The sequence below is a fragment of the Mus musculus genome, chromosome 3, assembly GCF_000001635.26.
Source record: "Mus musculus strain C57BL/6J chromosome 3, GRCm38.p6 C57BL/6J".
Lineage (NCBI taxonomy): Eukaryota > Metazoa > Chordata > Mammalia > Rodentia > Muridae > Mus > Mus musculus.
Window position 1 is genome coordinate 95324238 of NC_000069.6, and position 17017 is coordinate 95341254.

General features: G+C 42.7%; 1 protein-coding gene across 3 annotated transcripts in view; it reads right to left on the reverse strand.

Moving 5' to 3' along the window:
- Setdb1 (SET domain, bifurcated 1) overlaps positions 1 to 17017 on the reverse strand; it is a 33678-nt gene that overhangs the window by 713 nt on the left and 15948 nt on the right. For 2 of the 3 annotated variants that reach the window (NM_018877.3, NM_001163641.1), the window contains exons 11-21: positions 15925 to 16075; positions 15670 to 15828; positions 14109 to 14795; positions 12912 to 13028; positions 4311 to 4480; positions 2971 to 3599; positions 2149 to 2177; positions 1906 to 2035; positions 1481 to 1646; positions 393 to 604; positions 68 to 156 (exon numbers count right to left, since the gene is read on the reverse strand). In NM_018877.3, the coding sequence (NP_061365.3) occupies positions 68 to 156; positions 393 to 604; positions 1481 to 1646; positions 1906 to 2035; positions 2149 to 2177; positions 2971 to 3599; positions 4311 to 4480; positions 12912 to 13028; positions 14109 to 14795; positions 15670 to 15828; positions 15925 to 16075 (2539 nt within the window). The remainder of the gene's footprint in view (positions 1 to 67; positions 157 to 392; positions 605 to 1480; positions 1647 to 1905; positions 2036 to 2148; positions 2178 to 2970; positions 3600 to 4310; positions 4481 to 12911; positions 13029 to 14108; positions 14796 to 15669; positions 15829 to 15924; positions 16076 to 17017) is intronic. The other variant, NM_001163642.1, reaches the window with a different exon arrangement.

Here is a 17017-nt window from a genome sequence, read left to right on the forward strand (position 1 = left end):
CCACAAAGGAAGGTACGCCTCACCCCGATTTCCACACAACTTGCCCCTTCCTCATTCTCCCCCTTACTTGCTGGCAAAGAAGGCCACCCAAGGGAAGCGAAGATCATGGGTATCCACAAACACATTCTGGACAAACAGGTTGGGGCTGCAACTGTGCTGTAAGTTTAAAGATGACAGTCATTCAACCAGGGAAACATCTGGCTTTGTGAGAACACACACACACACATCTGATCTCTACTCCATTATATACTACAGCAGTGATGTTTTGAAAGGAAGCTATTTCACTCTCTGAGATCAACTTATCAGCAAAGGTGGGTTGATACAGTGTCTTTAAAAGTCAGGAATCTGAGGCAATGGCCTAGCCTACACCTAGAGGTGGTTCAGCATCTCACATTGAGGTAGCGGCCTAGGTTGCCTTCAAGTTTGGCATCAATGATGTAGCAAGACTCTTCACCATCATAGAACTGGCGTGTGTTCTTACGAACTGGTGCACTCTCCCCCTTGTCCACGGAAGCCATGTTGGTTGATTTAATGGCAATACCATGGGTTGATTTAAGAGCAAAGCCTCGGGTTGATTTTACTGCCACCTGGCGCTTTGTTGGTCCTGGAGAGAAAAAAAAAGGGGTGGTGGTGTTCAGGAATCATCTCATCCCAACTCCTGACTATACCTTCTACTACTTTCATTTTCAGCCAGGGTGGTCTCAAACTTGTGATCCTCCTGTGCCCCCTTTCTACCAAGTGCTGGAATTACATGTTACTACCATGCCCCACTTCTCCTCACTTTTATTCCAATCACTGCAATAAGCTAGCTAAATTCAGGCTAAGACCCTAAATCATAGCCAAGTATGGTTGGTGCACACCTTTAGCCCCAGTACTTGGTAGGCAGATATCTGGAGTTCAAGGCCAACCTTGGCTATATAGGGAGTTCCAGAACAATCAGGGCTACAAAGAAACTGTCTTGGGGTGGTGAAGACCATAAGTTACATTGTTTCAGATGAGGCTTCCTCTTAACTCAGGTGTCTTAAACCCACAAGCCTTCTGTCTCAGCATCCCAGATGCTGAAGTACAGGTTTGGGCACCAGGCTGAGATTGTCACACTTTATTAAAAGCATGAATAGTTATGTTGAACTAAGGAGCTGAAGAAACGGAGGGGTATGGGGAAGAAGGGAAGGGCACATGGCAGTTCAACAGTTCAGCTGAGGTGGGAAACCTGCCCAACTCTTAGGATCTGAATTACTTCCTTCTTTTTTTTTTGTCTTTGTTTTTTTTTCGGGACAGGGTTTCTCTGTGTAGCCCTGGCTGTCCTGGAACTCACTCTGTAGACCAGGCCGGCCTGGAACTCAGAAATCCACCTGCCTCTGCCTCCCGAGTGCTGGGATTAAAGGCATGCACCACCACACTCAGCTTATTTCCTTCTTTTAAAAGTGTTTTTCCTACTTTTCCTGTTCCTTCCTACCACATCCAAACATTTTCAGACTACCTGACAAGTTCTTCTTGTCCTCAAAGTCATCACCGTCAGAGCCAGAAGAGATGGTCTGGATGTCATCACTATCAACAGCTGTGGCTGAAGTGTGACCAGCAGTGGGCTTTCGGCTGGTTCCACTTTCCCCCTCACTCTCTGTGCTGCTGGACAGTGTCAGGATGTCCTGGGGACAGAAGGGTGTGAAGAAGGATGAGCAGCTCATGGAAAGGCTGCTCAAGTTAATGCTTTTACCCATGATTTGGCAAGAGGGGCTTTGGTTATAATAAGATAATGATTAGATGCTGGAGAACAAAACACAAAGTCAAAGCCCAAGAAGAGACTTAACAGTCACTCTAGCCAAGGACTTGAGGTGGACTATTGTGTGCTCCTTTACTTGGACTGAATAAAACAGAAGGCAGCATAAGCATAAGACAGTCACTCACATCAGGGTTTGACTGAGTAGAAGTCACAACTCGCTGGCTCTGGAGCACAGACATTTTACTAGCTGATCGGCGAAGCCCTTCAGACTTCATGGGAGGATTATGTCCATGATTCTGAGAGCCTTCAGTAACTCTATGGGAAGGTCAAAGATTGAGAGGGTCAAGTTGCTACTGGTTGTTTCTTAGGCTTCTTTTGTGTGCTTAAGCGGAGAGGAAGGCTTAAAGGATGAAAAAGCAAGCACTTACACTGGCATCTTGTTTCGGTTCTCAGGGTCCTGGAAAGGAACAAGGGAAAGGTTAAAGATCATTTCATGGTCCAAGGTAACAGAAGATCTCCAAAGACAGCATTACCATAAGTCAGCAAGAGACACACTGAAGGTGGTGATGTAGGGAAATCATGTTATAACTTGTTAACATTCACAATCAACAGTATACTCTCCTGGCAAGGGCCTTTAATCTTTCTCAATAATGGGTCTCGTGAGCTCTGTGCTTCACGGACCCAACAGTTTTACTATCTGTAATGGGGAGTATTTCAACATTAAATTTGTAATAGCAAATTTCAGGCCAACCTGGAGTGTACTGTGACCGTGTCTAACTAAAAACAGCAATTAAAAAAAAAAAACAAAAGCATCCAGGCAGTGGTGGAGCACTCCTTTAATCCCAGCACTTGGGAAGCAGAGGCAGGCAGATTTCTGAGTTTGAGGCCAGCCTGGTCTACAGAGTGAGGCAGGGCTACACAGAGAAACACTGTCTCGAAAAACAACAAAACAAAATCCCAACAGCAGTAAACCCTATATATTTAGAATCAATTCTTTATTTCTTTGCCTTTGAGATGGAGTCTTGAAAGGGGTAAGGCCCTGTGTTTCAATCTTCATTTGTACCAATGCTAAAAGGAACTGCTTTTAACACAAATAGATATTCCCTGATTCTAGCCATGTAATGCCTTACACCACCTTGGGAGTCTGCCAGCTAGGATGGCCATCACCAGATGCAGCTTTGTACCTCCAGGGTTGTGAGTTAAAGTAAGTAATTTCTGGAGGGGAGTAGGGCTGCTCTCAAAGTTCTTACCTCTTTTTTAGGCTGCTTATTGTCTCCTTCATCCTTGAAGCTCAATCCTGAGGTAGAGGCCCTTTCAGCCTCTCCCCGGCCTCCCCCAGCACGGCCATCTCCACCTTCACTAGTCTTGAAGGAAGAACGGCTGTCAGAGTCAGCAAATCCACCTTCACTGACACTATTGCAACTCAACCACGAGGCCACCTTGTTCTTGGGTGTCTCTTCAGAGGAAGGTGGATTGCAGCCCCCTACAGATACTGAGGAAGGGATAGGAACATGTGGAGGCCCGAGGTCTGGGGGGCGGGAGTCCTTGGAAGTCATCTCAGACAATTCATTCTCCTTTTGACCCCGAGTCTGCCTCCGGGTAGCATAGCTACGCCACACTGAACTGGTGCTGAAGTCCTCATCCTTACAGAAGTTATCATCAGAGCTGTCATCATTGGATTCTTCAGGGTCCTCTGAACCGCTGTTGCCATCTTCCTGGTCCTTCATATCTACCCCACTGCTGTCAGAGGAAGTGGGGACATCACTCTCATATCCTTCCTTGAAGTTCTCCACACTTTCAATGTGGTCCAGATTTGCAAAGTACTCATCACCCATCTCCAGGCCTTCTTTGTCTGCAAAGTCATCTGTCAGGATTTTGCCTGAGAATCAAGAGAATTGATGGTCTTCATCAGTACTACACCCACCAGCAGGGTAAATCTATTATATGCTTACTTTGCCACCTTTGCCTCTGACATTAAGTCAATGTCACTGCAGCTTGTTGCTTTGCCCTTCCCAATTTTTTTTTTTCTTTTTTCTTTTGTTTACCTCCTTGGTACTTCCTGGGTTAAAATATCTCTCGGAGAAAATAATACAATTAAATGATGTCTCTCACTGAAAGAAACATCAATAGCCAAAATCTGATTCCCTTCTACTGTTTAAGAAGTACCTTTGCCCCTCTCTGGTCCTACCTATTCAGGTATATATCACTTATCATGTCCTTTATAGAAGAGATTCCCACCTCCTCTTATTCCCAGTTCAACTGTCAAACACTTTATGCATCCATCCATCCTTTCTTTTTTTTAATGTTAGGGAGTGATCCAGCACCTCCTGAAAACTAAGCATGCATTGTTCTCCTGAGCTACATTTCCACTCCTCAAACACTGTTTTGTTTTGTTTTTTTTTTGTGAGGTAAAATCTAACTCTGTAGCCCAGGTTATCTCCTACTCTTAAAGTTTTCTGTTTTCATCTTCTGAGTGCTTGGATTATAGACATGTGCTACCATACCCACTAACACTTTGCTATGTTCAACTTTTCCTTGACCTTCCATGTCCCAAACCTCATAGGGTAAAACCCCTTTTTTAATCACTAACCTGCATAAATGCAGACAAAAGAGCCTTTGGCAATATCATCCAAGCAGCGGATACCCCAGCCCTTGTTCTGTGTCTTAAACAGCTGTAGTCGAACCTGCAGACCATGCTGCACCAACCGATTTGTGCACATGTTTGGGTCACAATTGCAGCGTTTGTTACACTCATAAACCCTGGGAGGTTAGAATACAGTCAATGACACAGTTACTGATAGACTTAAATCTCTAACACATGTCACAAGCAAAGATCATCAAGTAGGTAGTGACCCGAGATAGTGGATTTTTGGAGTGATTCCTCTATCCTCTTGGACTCATGTGAAAATAAAGACCAAGAACATAATTCAGAAGGCAAAGTGTTTCACAATATTCACAGTAATACTGTAGATAATAAGTGACAGAGTGCCTAACCCCTGGAGAAAGGATTAGCAAACAATGAGGTGATTCAGACTGCAGATGTAAGTTTATAGGTTGTCTCAGTTGATACAAGTAGGGAAGCTGGTGAGCCAGCTTATTGGGTAAAAGCACTTTTCACCAAGACTGATGACCTAAGTTCAACCTCTGGAGGCCACAAGGTAGAAGGAGAGAACCAATTCCTCCAAGCTGTCTTCTGATCTATGCACACCTGCCCCCACCCCATGAATGTAATAAAAAACTGACATCTAGAAACAGATACAGAAGAAAAGCAGAAGCCAGATTATATATACCAAAAGGAAATAGATAAGAAAATTATAATAATATTGGTACAATTCTTTTGTTAGCATAAAGCTGATACTCTTTCAGAAAACATTTTTTTAGGGTGGGGGTTGGCTTACTTTTTTTTTTTGAGACAGGGCCATCTGGAACTCACTACATAGACTAGGCTTGCCTAGAACCCAGACAGTAACTTATCTCTACCTTCCAAATGCTAGGATTAAAGGCATGTGCCAATACGTTGTTTTCAATAAACATTTATTTAACAAGAGTTGTGTTAACCGGCAGTGGTGGCGCACGCCTTTAATCCCAGCACTTGGGAAGAAGAGGCAGGCAGATCCTGAGTTTGAGGCCTGGTTTACAGAGTCCAGGACAGCCAGGGTTATACAGCGAAACCCTATCTCGAGAAGAAAAAAAAAAAAAACAAAAAAAAAACAAACAACTAAAAAGTTGTGTTCAAACATTGGGAATGCACAAAGAAAAGGATCATAGTAATTTTGACCTCATATTACCAATTCAACAACTGAAGAAAAGAGAAAATATGTGAGACAGATGCAGGTGATCTGAGTTCAATGCCAGCCTGGTCAACACACTTGAGTTCTATAGCACAGTGAAGGCTACAAAGAGAGATCCTGTCTCAAAACTGTGAAAATATAATATAAAACAAAACTTCCTGATAAAAAGTACAAATACTTGCCAGTTGTTGCTGGTGTATACCTTTAATCCCAGCATTCTGGAGGCAGAGGCAGAGGCTAACACTCTAAACAGCCAAGACTACACAGAGAAACCCTGAGGGGGAAGGAAGGGAGGTAAAGAGAAAAGACGTAGTATATTGATCTCTGATTTACATATGCACTACCATCAGACTACACAGATCCACGAGGGCAGGGGATGTAGCTTAGTTATGTAATGTGTGTGCAAGACCCTGAATTAGATCCTAGCACTGCATACACTGGTGATGGTGGTAAATTCCTGAAAGCCCAGAATTTAGGTGGTGAATGCAGGAGTTTCAGAAACTCAAGGCCATCCTTGGCAACACTGAGAATTCAAAGTCAACCAGGGCTATCTGAGAACCTGTCTCAAAATACAAGGGGCTGGAGAGATGGCTCAGCAGTTAGGATCACTTGTTGCTCTTACAGAGGACCTGGGTTCAGTTCACAGCATTCAGATAGTAGCTTAGAACCATTTGTAAACCCAATTCCAGGGGATCCAAAAGGCATACACATAGTGCATATACATGCGTGTATGTAAGACATACATGCAAAGTAAGAGTAAATCTAAAACAATTCAACAATAAAATAAAAATAAAGATTAATTTTCTACCCCAACTTTAGAAAGGACTGTTGAGGTTCCTGGGTTTGACTGCCAGCACCACAAAAATAAGTAAAAAGAAAAATAAAACAACACAAAACATGGAGTGGGATTACTGTGAGATACACAGACAAAAATGCATTAACAGGACTAAAGTTTGAGCAATTTGCAGAAACTGAGTATCACACATCAGCACCTCTCCTGGGTACTGCTTTACTGTGTGCATCCTTAAAAGCCTATTCGGGGTGTGGGGGGGCTGGCTGGCTGGAGAGATGGCTCAGTGGTTAAGAGCATGGACTACTGTTCCAGAGGTCCTGAGTTCAATTCCCAGCAACCACATGGTGGCTCACAACCATCTGTAATGAGATCTGATGCCCTCTTCTGGTGTGTCTAAAGAGAGCAACAGTGTACTCATATACATAAAATAAATAAATCTAAAGATGTGGCCACTATCCCTGGCCATGTCAAATTAAAAAAAAAAAAAAAAAAAAAAGCCAATTGGGTATAGTGGTGCATGCCTTTAATCTCAGCACTACATAGTGAATTCTAGGCCATACCTAGGGAAAGCCTATTGGGAATTAGGGGGCTATTCATATTTGTTATCAGCACAGGAAGCCATCAGAGTAACTATACTAAGTATCATTTATTCATTCCTTAAAATGTCTTTCAGTGGCTACTCTGTAACACTGCACTAGGTAGTGGGATGGGGGTGGGGTGGGGATTGGATAAAATGTAAGCTTATATTAATGTGAAAAAAAGATCCCACAATTGAGTCAAGGAAGTTGTTAGAAATACTTATAAAAAGTACAATTGTGGTGCTGTAAAAGAGAACGAGAGAGTGAAAACAGAGTATATACTATGTGTGTGTTAAATGCCTAGAATTCCAACACTTGAGGTAGACACAGAAGAATGAAGAATTCAAAGTTACCACTGGCTATACAGTGAGATGGAAGCTGGTTTAGCAATGGAGGCCATGTCCAACAAACAAAACAAACTCCCAGGGGAAAAGGCCTACTTTTCAAGTACCCAGGGACAGGTTGAAGACTGGAGACTGAAACTGAGAGATCAAGGTTAAAGCCAGCCAAACAAAAGCAGTGGAGGGTGCCAAGAACACATCTCCTGCACAAAACCACCAGAGGTAGGCTAAAAAAAAAAAAAAAAAAAAAAAAAAACACAGCGTGAAATGGATCTAGGAAGTAATGGATATAAACACACTTCAAACAACTTTAGAGGGAGAGAAGTAGGCTAGAGAGTACAGTGTTTTCCAAGTCAAAGGTTAGAATGAAATCAATGTGTATTGGGGAACTAATAGTTTTAAATATGAGTGACATATATTTATACTTATTCAGAAATATTTTTGCTAGATATATATTTCTGCAGGCTTGTAATTCTAGCACTTGGGAGACCAAGCTAGGTAGATAGCAAGTTTCAACGACAGCCCTAGACTAAAGATGGAGAACTTGTCTAAAAAAAGAACTGAAGTCTTTTTCTGTTTTTTTTTTTTAATTAATTATTTTTTTTTATATGAGTACACTGTAGTTGTCTTCAGACACACCAGAAGAGTGCATCGGATTCTACTACAGATGGTTGTGAGCCACAATGTGATTGCTGGGAATTGAACTCAGGACCTTTGGAAGAGTTGTCAGTGCTCTTAACCTCTGAGCCATCTCTCCAGCCCCCCTTTTATTTTTTAAAGAGAGAAGGTAAAGTCTGTTTCTTGTAGTGTAGGACTGGATATGTAGTTAAATGGTAGTCATTTTTTTTAAAGTTTAGCAAAAATTATTTTATTTATTTCATGTATGTGGGCATTCTGTCGCTATCTTCACACACCAGAAGAGGTCATCGGATCCCCAATACAGATGGTTGTGAGTCACCAGGTGGTTGCTGGGAATTGAACTCAGGACCTCAAGAAGATGCTCTTAACTGCTGAGCCATCTCTCCAGCCCCCTAAGTGGTAATCTTAAGTTACTTTTCTCTTGCTACAAACATACACCTCAACATATAAAAGAAAGCATCTGGGGCTGGAGAGATGAGTCAGTGGTTAAGAGCACTGATTGCTCTTCCAGAGGTCCTGAGCAAAATGTACTCATATAAATAAAATATATAAATCTTTTTTTTTTTTTTTGCAGCTGAGTCCACCACCATTATGTTGTGGGGCATGGCACTGGAGCAGTAGCTGAGAGCTTACATCAGGCAGAGAGAAAACACTAACTAGAATAGCATGGGTTTTTAACACCTCACCACCCCTAGTGACATATCTTCTCCAACAAGGCCACATCTAATCCTTAACAAACAGTTCCACCAAAGATTGGAACCTGTGGTAAACATTCACATTCAAAACACTGAACAAGGCTTTGGGTTCTATCCCTAACTCAAAACCAGAGACAACAAAAGCAAAACTAACTAATAACCAAAGATTTCCTATAAACCAGGCTGTCCTGGAACTCACAGAGATCTGCCTGCCTCTGCCTCCTCAGTGCTAGGATGAAAGGCCATGAGCAGCAGTCCAATTTGTATTTTGATTTAAAAATGTCTATGTTTTTTATATGTTTCCTCCTCTAGAATGGTGTGATTTCAGGAGGCCTTATAGGTATGTACTACACATATTCAGTACTGTGGATCAAACCTACTGCTACATGAACACTAGGCAAGCACTGCATTAAGCTATACTCTCAACATTTTTCTTTTCTTTCTCTATTTTTTTTAAGCTCTTCTGGACAGGATCTCATTTCATGTAACACAGGCTGCCCTGTCTTTGGATCAGCTGCACAGGCAAAGGTGGCTTTGTATTTTTTCTTTTAAAAAGATTTATCTACTTTATGTATATGAGTACACTGTCACTGTCTTCAGACACACCAGATCCCATTACAGATGGTTGTGAACCACCATGTGGTTTCTGGGAATTGAACTTGGGACCTCTGGAAGAACAGTCAGTGCTCTTAACCACTGAGCCATCTCACCAGCACAGCTTGGTCTTGATCCTGACAATACTCTTGAGTTTTGGATTAACAGGCATGCACAACCATCCCTGACCTGTGTTGTTGTTTGTTGTAGCTTGGGCTGGCCTTGAATTTGCCATTATTTTGCTTTAGCCTTCTAAGCATTAGGATTATAGTATAAGTGTGTGCTGTCATACCTGGCTTGGGAATATTTTTCAATTATGTAAGGAAGTTAGGCAGTAGAAATGCCTTTACTCCCAGCACTAGGAAGGCAGATCTCTACCTCAAAACACCAAAACCAAAACAAGATAGGATGATAGGTACATACTACCAGTCAGCTGTTCTCTGCTTTGTTTTCTCTATGTTCAACGCAAATTAACTAATTCCCCAACAGTCTAAATCTCCTCTCAAGTTTGCCATGAACTCATCTTCCCAGGAAGCCACCCCAGCAGTTATCTGTCCTACTTGAGCACTGCTGGGTCTCCACATGAAGTGCCATGTGACCCTGTGAGACCGTCCCCTCAGCAGCATATTTGACATTTCCTTCATTTGTCCTTTTGGTTGGGTCTACTGTTTTCTGGATCACATGCTTTCCTGATTAACTTTCCTCTATGTGGTTGTTGAGAATTTAACCTCAGTCCTCTGGAAGAGAAGGTAGTGCTCTTAACCACTGAGCTATCTCTCCAGCCCCTAGTCATGTTTGTTTCTCTTTGACAGAAACAGATTGCATATGTAGCTCTGACTGTCCTAAAACTCACTAGGTAGACCAGGTTGGCTTTCAGCTTCCAAAGATACTTCAGTGTATGCTTCCTGAATTCTGAGATTATAGATTCTCACCCACTGCACCCACACGCATCAACACAAACACAGCTGAGTACAGTGCTCTAGAAGGAAGCCCTGGAACTGGAGGGACAGAGTCTCATGTACCCAGGTTGACTTGATATTACTATGAGGCTGAGGATGAACTCACACTTCAGATCCTCCAGTCTCCATGTCTACAACCAGTTTATTTTGTGCTGGTGTTGGAACCCAAGACTCTGTGGACACTAGGCAATCATTCTATTAAGCTATATACCATAACCTTTGATTCTCCTTTTTGTTTGTTTTTCGAGACAGGGTTTCTCTGTATAGTCCTGGCTGTCCTGGAACTCACTGTGTAGACCAGGCTGGCCTCGAACTCAGAAATCTGCCTGCCTCTGCCTCCCGAGTGCTGGGATTAAAGGTGTACACCACCACTGCCCGGCGATTCTCTTTTTTCAAAACAAGGCTTTTCTGTGTATTCTTGGCTGTCCTGGAACTTGCTTAGTAGACAGAGTTCCATGTGCCTCTGCATCTAGAATGCTTCAAGTAAAGGTGTTTACAATCACCACCTGGCTCTAATTATGTCTTAGTGGGAATCTATTTTGGTTTATTATGCTGAGAACTGAACCCAGGGCCTCATACAGGATGGGCAAGTGCTCTATCACCAAGCTACACCTCCAGAGTAAGCATACCTTTCAATTTAAAGGTAGACCCTTTGATTATGAAAAATGAAGTAATCTTATGTATGTTTTTCCCTTTCCCTGTACACTCAAGGACTGGGTTCTTATTCCATGTATAGTTTGCCGGACTATTTTCCATTCTCACTCTATTTCTTCTTTCAAACTTGTCCTGAGTCTCAGATATTGATGCAAACCCCAAATACGGCATTCATTCAAATTTATTGTTTCTCTACTTAGGACTCCCAGGTCTTTTTGTCTAGCCCTTAACTTTGCTCCAGAAATCTTTTTTATCTATTTGTTTTTAATGTTCTCAAATGTTAAACAGGCTAGTCTTGGACTCACAGAGGTCTGCCTCTGCCTCTGGGAATACTGATTTAATGATTTATGCACCACCATGTACATCCTGCTCCAGAAATGTTACCATCTTCTTCACATTTGTATTTGGACTGCCTAATTTAATATGGCTGAAAACAAGGTGAAACCACACTCAGCTGTGCACCTTTTGGTTTTCCAACTCAGCATCAATGACCAGTTGTTTCCTCAAGCCAAACATCTGGGAACTGTCCTCCATTCTACTTCTTTCATTCCACTCTCTAGTCGTTTATCAAGTTCTATATGTTACTGTGCATGATGGCACACACCTTTAATCCCAGCACTCAGGGGGCAAAGCAGGTAGACCTCTGAGTTTGAGGTCATTCAGGCCTACAAAGTGAATTCCAGGAAGCCAGAGCTACACAGAGAAACACTATCTTGAAAAACCAACCAATCAACCAACAAAATTTCTCTATATAGCTGTACTTTCTAATGCACCCAATAGCTCTCATTTATTACTTCATTCTTGGTGCATATTAACCATGCCCTCTGTTGGGCTACACACCCATCCCTATCCTCCTTAATTTCTACTGTCATTTCCATTCTAGTGCAAGGCCTACCTCCCATTACTTCTCATGTATTCTCTTAAAATTACCTAATTGGTCTTTGAAATCTTTGAAATTCTGTTTTTTCCTGATCTAAGACATATAACATCCCCCCCAAAAAAGAAAAAATTTAAAAGACTACATAAAATCTACTTCCTATTTATCATGATTTTGATGTTAACTTTTTTTTGTTTTTGTTTCTTCAAGATAGTTTCACTGTGTGGCCCTGGCTGTCCTGGAACTCAATTTGCAGACTAGGGTATCCTTGAACTTCCTGTCTCTGTCTCCTGAGTGCTAAGATTAAAAGACAGCACCATGGGCTGGAGAGAGCTCAGCCATTAAGAGCACTGACTGCTCTTCCGAAGGTTCAAATCCCAGCAACCACATGGTGGCTCAAAACCATGTAATGAGATCTGACGCCCTCTTCTGGTGTGTCTGAAGAGAGCTACAGTGAACTTACATATAATAATAAAAAAATCTAAAAAAAAAAAAAAAAAAAAAGACAGCACTACTACCACTGGCCCTGATTCTAACTTCTCATTTTAGGTTAACAAAGCCCTGTCATTCATTCTTCCAACTGTCTCTGAATACATCTCACTTGCTAGGGTAAGTCATAATCAGAACATTCACACGTCTAAGAAATTAACCTTAGGTGTATGAGTGCTTTGCTTGCATGCATGTCTGTGCACGTGTTTGTACCAGATCCTCTGGAACTGGAGTGACAGGTGGCTGTGAGCCACCATATAGGTCCTAGAATCAAACCCAAGTCCTTTGCAATAACAAGTGCTCTTAACTACTGAGCATCGCTGTTCCATTTTTGTTTGTTTCTACACAAGGTCTTGCTGCATAGTCCAAGCTGACCTAGAAATCAAGCAATCCTTCTGCATATGCTATCACATCCTTCTAAGGTTTCTGCATAAGAAAATTATTAAAAACTCTCTAATCGGCCAGGTGTGGTGGGAGGCAGAGGCAGGCGGATTTCTGAGTTCGAGGCCAGCCTGGTCTACAAAGTGAGTTCCAGGACAGCCAGGGCTATACAGAGAAACCCTGTCTCCAAAACAAAACAAATAAACAAAACCAAAAAAACCCTCTCTAATCACTCTCAGATATTTTTTGAGACACAATTTTGGTATCATAGCTCAGATGGGTCTGAAACTATCTTCCTGCTTCAGCTTCCCAAAGGCAACAGTTAGGTTTCCAAAGGCTCTTGCAAACAAAAAAAACAACAATGTACTTCTCTGAGGACATCTCCAAACTGAATACTTACCCTGTGGGCAGACACTCTTCTAGTCTTTTATACTGGTAGCCAGAGTTAGGGTTGACTTGGCCCCCTGGGGTACAGGCTGTGGCCTGGATAGTTAGCTGGTGGCAGGCACATTTGGATCTGCAGAGAGAAAAGGGTGACTAGAGTTGTGGTTTTCTGAGGTTCATGAGGATGGGAACTGGACACAGTGATCTACATCTGTAATCCAATATCTGAGACATAGAGGTGGGAGGATCAGGAGTTAACTGCTATCCTCAGCTAGTAAGTTCTGGGCCAGCTTGAGCGGTCTTAAATCAAAACTGAGTTGAGTCCACAACTTAGGACTTGCTAGCTGCAGTCATTCATCTCAGGTCAGGCTCTGCCAGGCCCAAGGTGCCCATGTGTGGTACCACTGGCTGAGTGCACAGGAGGTGCACTGGCTGAGTGACTTTGTTGGCAAGGACTTCCTAAAATGTGAGAAATACCAAAGGCTCTAACCTCCAGGGCCATGCTGAATATGAAGCAGGCCGAGCTGTAGGAAAGGTGGAGCTAAAGCCATATTTTTAAGCAGATCTTGGTTATGGAAACTCTTTCCCTTGCGAGGAACTTTCGAGGCCTCATCCTTAGTCACCAGGGACTCCCTCAACAAACCTTACCTTAGGGCAAAAATCAACCAATAACAGAGGATGGGGATAAGGTAAAGGTAGTGAGAAAAAGCATGAGTAAGATACAGTGAGAATAAAGTAGAATCTAAATGGTGAACACAAGGATGAAAGGTTAAGGGGAGACAGAAACAGCAAGAGGAGACAGGAACAGAACATAACCCCTACATTTCCAGGGTTACTCCTGGGGACATTTAAGACGATCAGACCCTGGTCTCCCTATCTCATGTTCATTCATTCTCCCTCTCTCTCTCTCTCTTTCAATAAGATCTCACTGCGTAGCTAGCTCAGCCTAGCTTCAAAGTTATTATGAAGCCTAGGCTGGCCCAGAACTCAAGATGAAACTGCCACAATGCTGAATTTCAAATTCTGAAGTTACAGGTATGTGCCACTGTACCCAGTTTCTGTATCTGTATTTCATAATGACCTTAGCAGAACTCTAGCTGAAAGAGGAGGTAAAGGAAAACAGGGAAAGCAATACAAATAAAAAAGAAAAGAAAAGCAACTGTAATAAACCTGAAGGCAGAGACAGCAATGCCTGTACACCCCACCAACTCACTTATCCCGACACCCATCCTTGCAGTCACAGCCAACCAGAAATTCAGGGCCTGTGTTAATGAAAACACCCTTGCCAGGAATGCGTTCCTTGCTGTAGGCCACCTGGGGTGGGGGAGTTGTGTCAATCTCATTAACACAGGACAGGGGAACATCTTCCTTGCCATAGGTGATGTCCAAAATATAGTAAAAAGGCTTAAAGGGTTGAAACTTTCTGTCAACAAGAACATATGGATCCAAACAGAACATCTCCAGGAACAGAAAGTCACAGCCAGTCTCAAAAAGGTAGCGCTCTATCTCCTGCATCGTCCGAAGGCAGAGACCACAGGGTGTCTTATAGATTACATGAAAGCCCATTTTGCGGTTAACTCTGCGCCGTGCTGTCATCCTCCGGAAGTCATACAGAAGTGGAACTAATAGAGGGTTCTTGCCCCGATACTGTTCGTTTCTCATGGGTCTGATCCGGGACAAACAAGTGTAACTGCAGACATGAGGTAAATAGAAAAGCTTCTCCATGGGGGCTCGGTAGGAGGGCTCAGCTGGTGCCCGCTCTAACATGCCATGGAAGGCTGGAGGAGCTAGAGGCCCTGGAGGAGCTGGAGGCCCTGGAGGGGTTGGAGGCCCTGGTGGGACTGGAGGGACTGGAGGGGCTGCAGATGCTGGGGTAGATGTTACTGAGGCCAAAGGTGACCTGCAAATGAAAAGCAAGATATGAGATCAGAAGGTCACAAGCCTATCTGCTGTACAGTTTCCCCTCCCCCCAGCTAAGCCATTTCCCTCATCTTTCATACAGTTCTTTTTTCTTTTTTAAAGATTTATTAATTTATTTCTTATATAGTGAGTATACCTTCCTGTCTTCAGACATACCAGAAGAGGGCATCAGATCTCATTACAGATGGTTGTGAGCCACCATGTGGTTGCTGGGAACTGAACTCATGACCTCTAGAAGAGCAGTCAGTGCTCTTAACTGCTGAGCCATCTCTCCAGACCTCATATAGTTTTTCTGCTTTGTTGTTTGAGACAAAGCCTCATGTAGCCTAGGCTATCCTGCGGCTTCCAATCCTCTGCTCTGTCCTCCCAACAACTGAGATTACAGCCAGCTGTGCTCTGGATGTTGAAGAATAATGTCAGATTCTTTGCCTTACCAAACAAGCCTGGACAACAAGCAATACAATGCTACTTACTCCCTGTTGACTCTTCAGACAGGTTGCCTCTCTAGCTCAACAGGGTACTGCTCCCTAATGTATTCTTTGTTATGGAAGTAGAATCTAGTGTTCTACCAAAGGTTCGAAGCATCCTTGCCATCTCCTAAGAGTCAAGGAAAAGGCCCAGTGGTGTCTCCTTTCTGTTGAAGCAATGATGATTTTACTATGATCAAGAAGTTTTGGCAAATAACTTTCTTGTAACAGTATGTTTCTTAGATATGGAATTTCTAATTTAACTATCTTATTACCAGCTTCTCAGAAGCTGCCTTTTCAAGTCCAAGTTTCTCACTAACATAACTTTAAAATAAAGGTCCTTGGAGTCCATGTTGTTAAGCTGCCCAGTGTCTGAGGTTGTCTTACCGATATGTCTGGTTTATCCCAAGTTTCCCAGCAGACACATTTTCACTGAGTGTGGATGAAGTAGGGGAGGAATGGCCGGAGCCCACAGATCCTGGTCGGAATGATGTGCTCTTCTTGGCTACTTGTTTCCGTGATTGTGCAAGTTGGCTTTCTAAGCTTCTAGGGAGATTAGGAGACCATATAGTAAGGCTTCAGAAGGTACTGGTGGTAAAAAAAATAGAATAACTGGAAGTAAAAATAATGATGAGCACTTACTCAGTGTCAGCTGCTTGGGGGGAAAGAGGAGGTATAGGAAGTGGGGCCGGTGGAGCTATAGGCTGTAGGGGCTCCATGGGCTTAAACTGGATTCCAGTACCAGTTAGATCCTGTGTATACTGAACAACAGGACCTTTGCTCCTCACAGCACCTACAGGAAAAACAAACGAAAACTGACTGCTGAGAGGATGACAGATGTGCCAGATATTCTTATGCATATACACTATCAACTAATGTAATATAAAATGCAGGAAATGGCCAGGCGGTGATTGTGCATGCCATTAGTCCCAGCACTTGAAATGTAGAAGTAGGTGGATTTCTGTGAGTGCAAGGCCAGCCTAAACTACAGAGTGAATACCAGGCCAGCCAGTGCTACGCAGAGAAACCCCGTCTCAAAAAAAAACAACAAAAAGAAAACCCAATCCAAATGAGAACAAGAAGAATGCAGCAAATGTAATATGAAGATGGCTTAGTGACACAAGTATAAGAACCCAAATTCAAATCTATAGAACCTATGTAAAGCCAGGCGCCGCAGCGTGTGTCTGTAACCGCAGTGCTTCTGTAGGGAAATAGGAGGGAGAACAGAGCTTCTCCAGTGCAGGGAACCTAGCCTAACACATACACAATGAACAAGGAAGGTTAATTCTAAAGCTGAGATGGTCCTCTGACTACACAAGCACATTAGTATGAGTATGCCTGTATTCATATACAGAAGTGGCAAATGACACATTTTCTAAGTGTTAACCTTTTTTGTTTTTATTATTTATACCAATAAGGGGATATACTAGTAAACACTGGTTTTGGAAAGACTTTGTTGTTTTGGGGCATCGTCACATGTAATCATGACTGGCCTCAAACTCACTAAGTAGCCAAGGATGGTCTTGAATCCCAGATATTCCTACTTCTGCCTTCCAAGTGCTGGAACTGATTACATGTGTGCATCAAAATGTCCGGCTATGTGTGGATATTTAGAAGAAATTTAAAAAACACAGCAATGTGGAGGCAGCTCCACAAAGCCATCAACACTAATGAAAATATTTTAGACATCTATCTTGATCCAGAGAGTTAGTGGTATTGCTCTGGTAAATAAAAG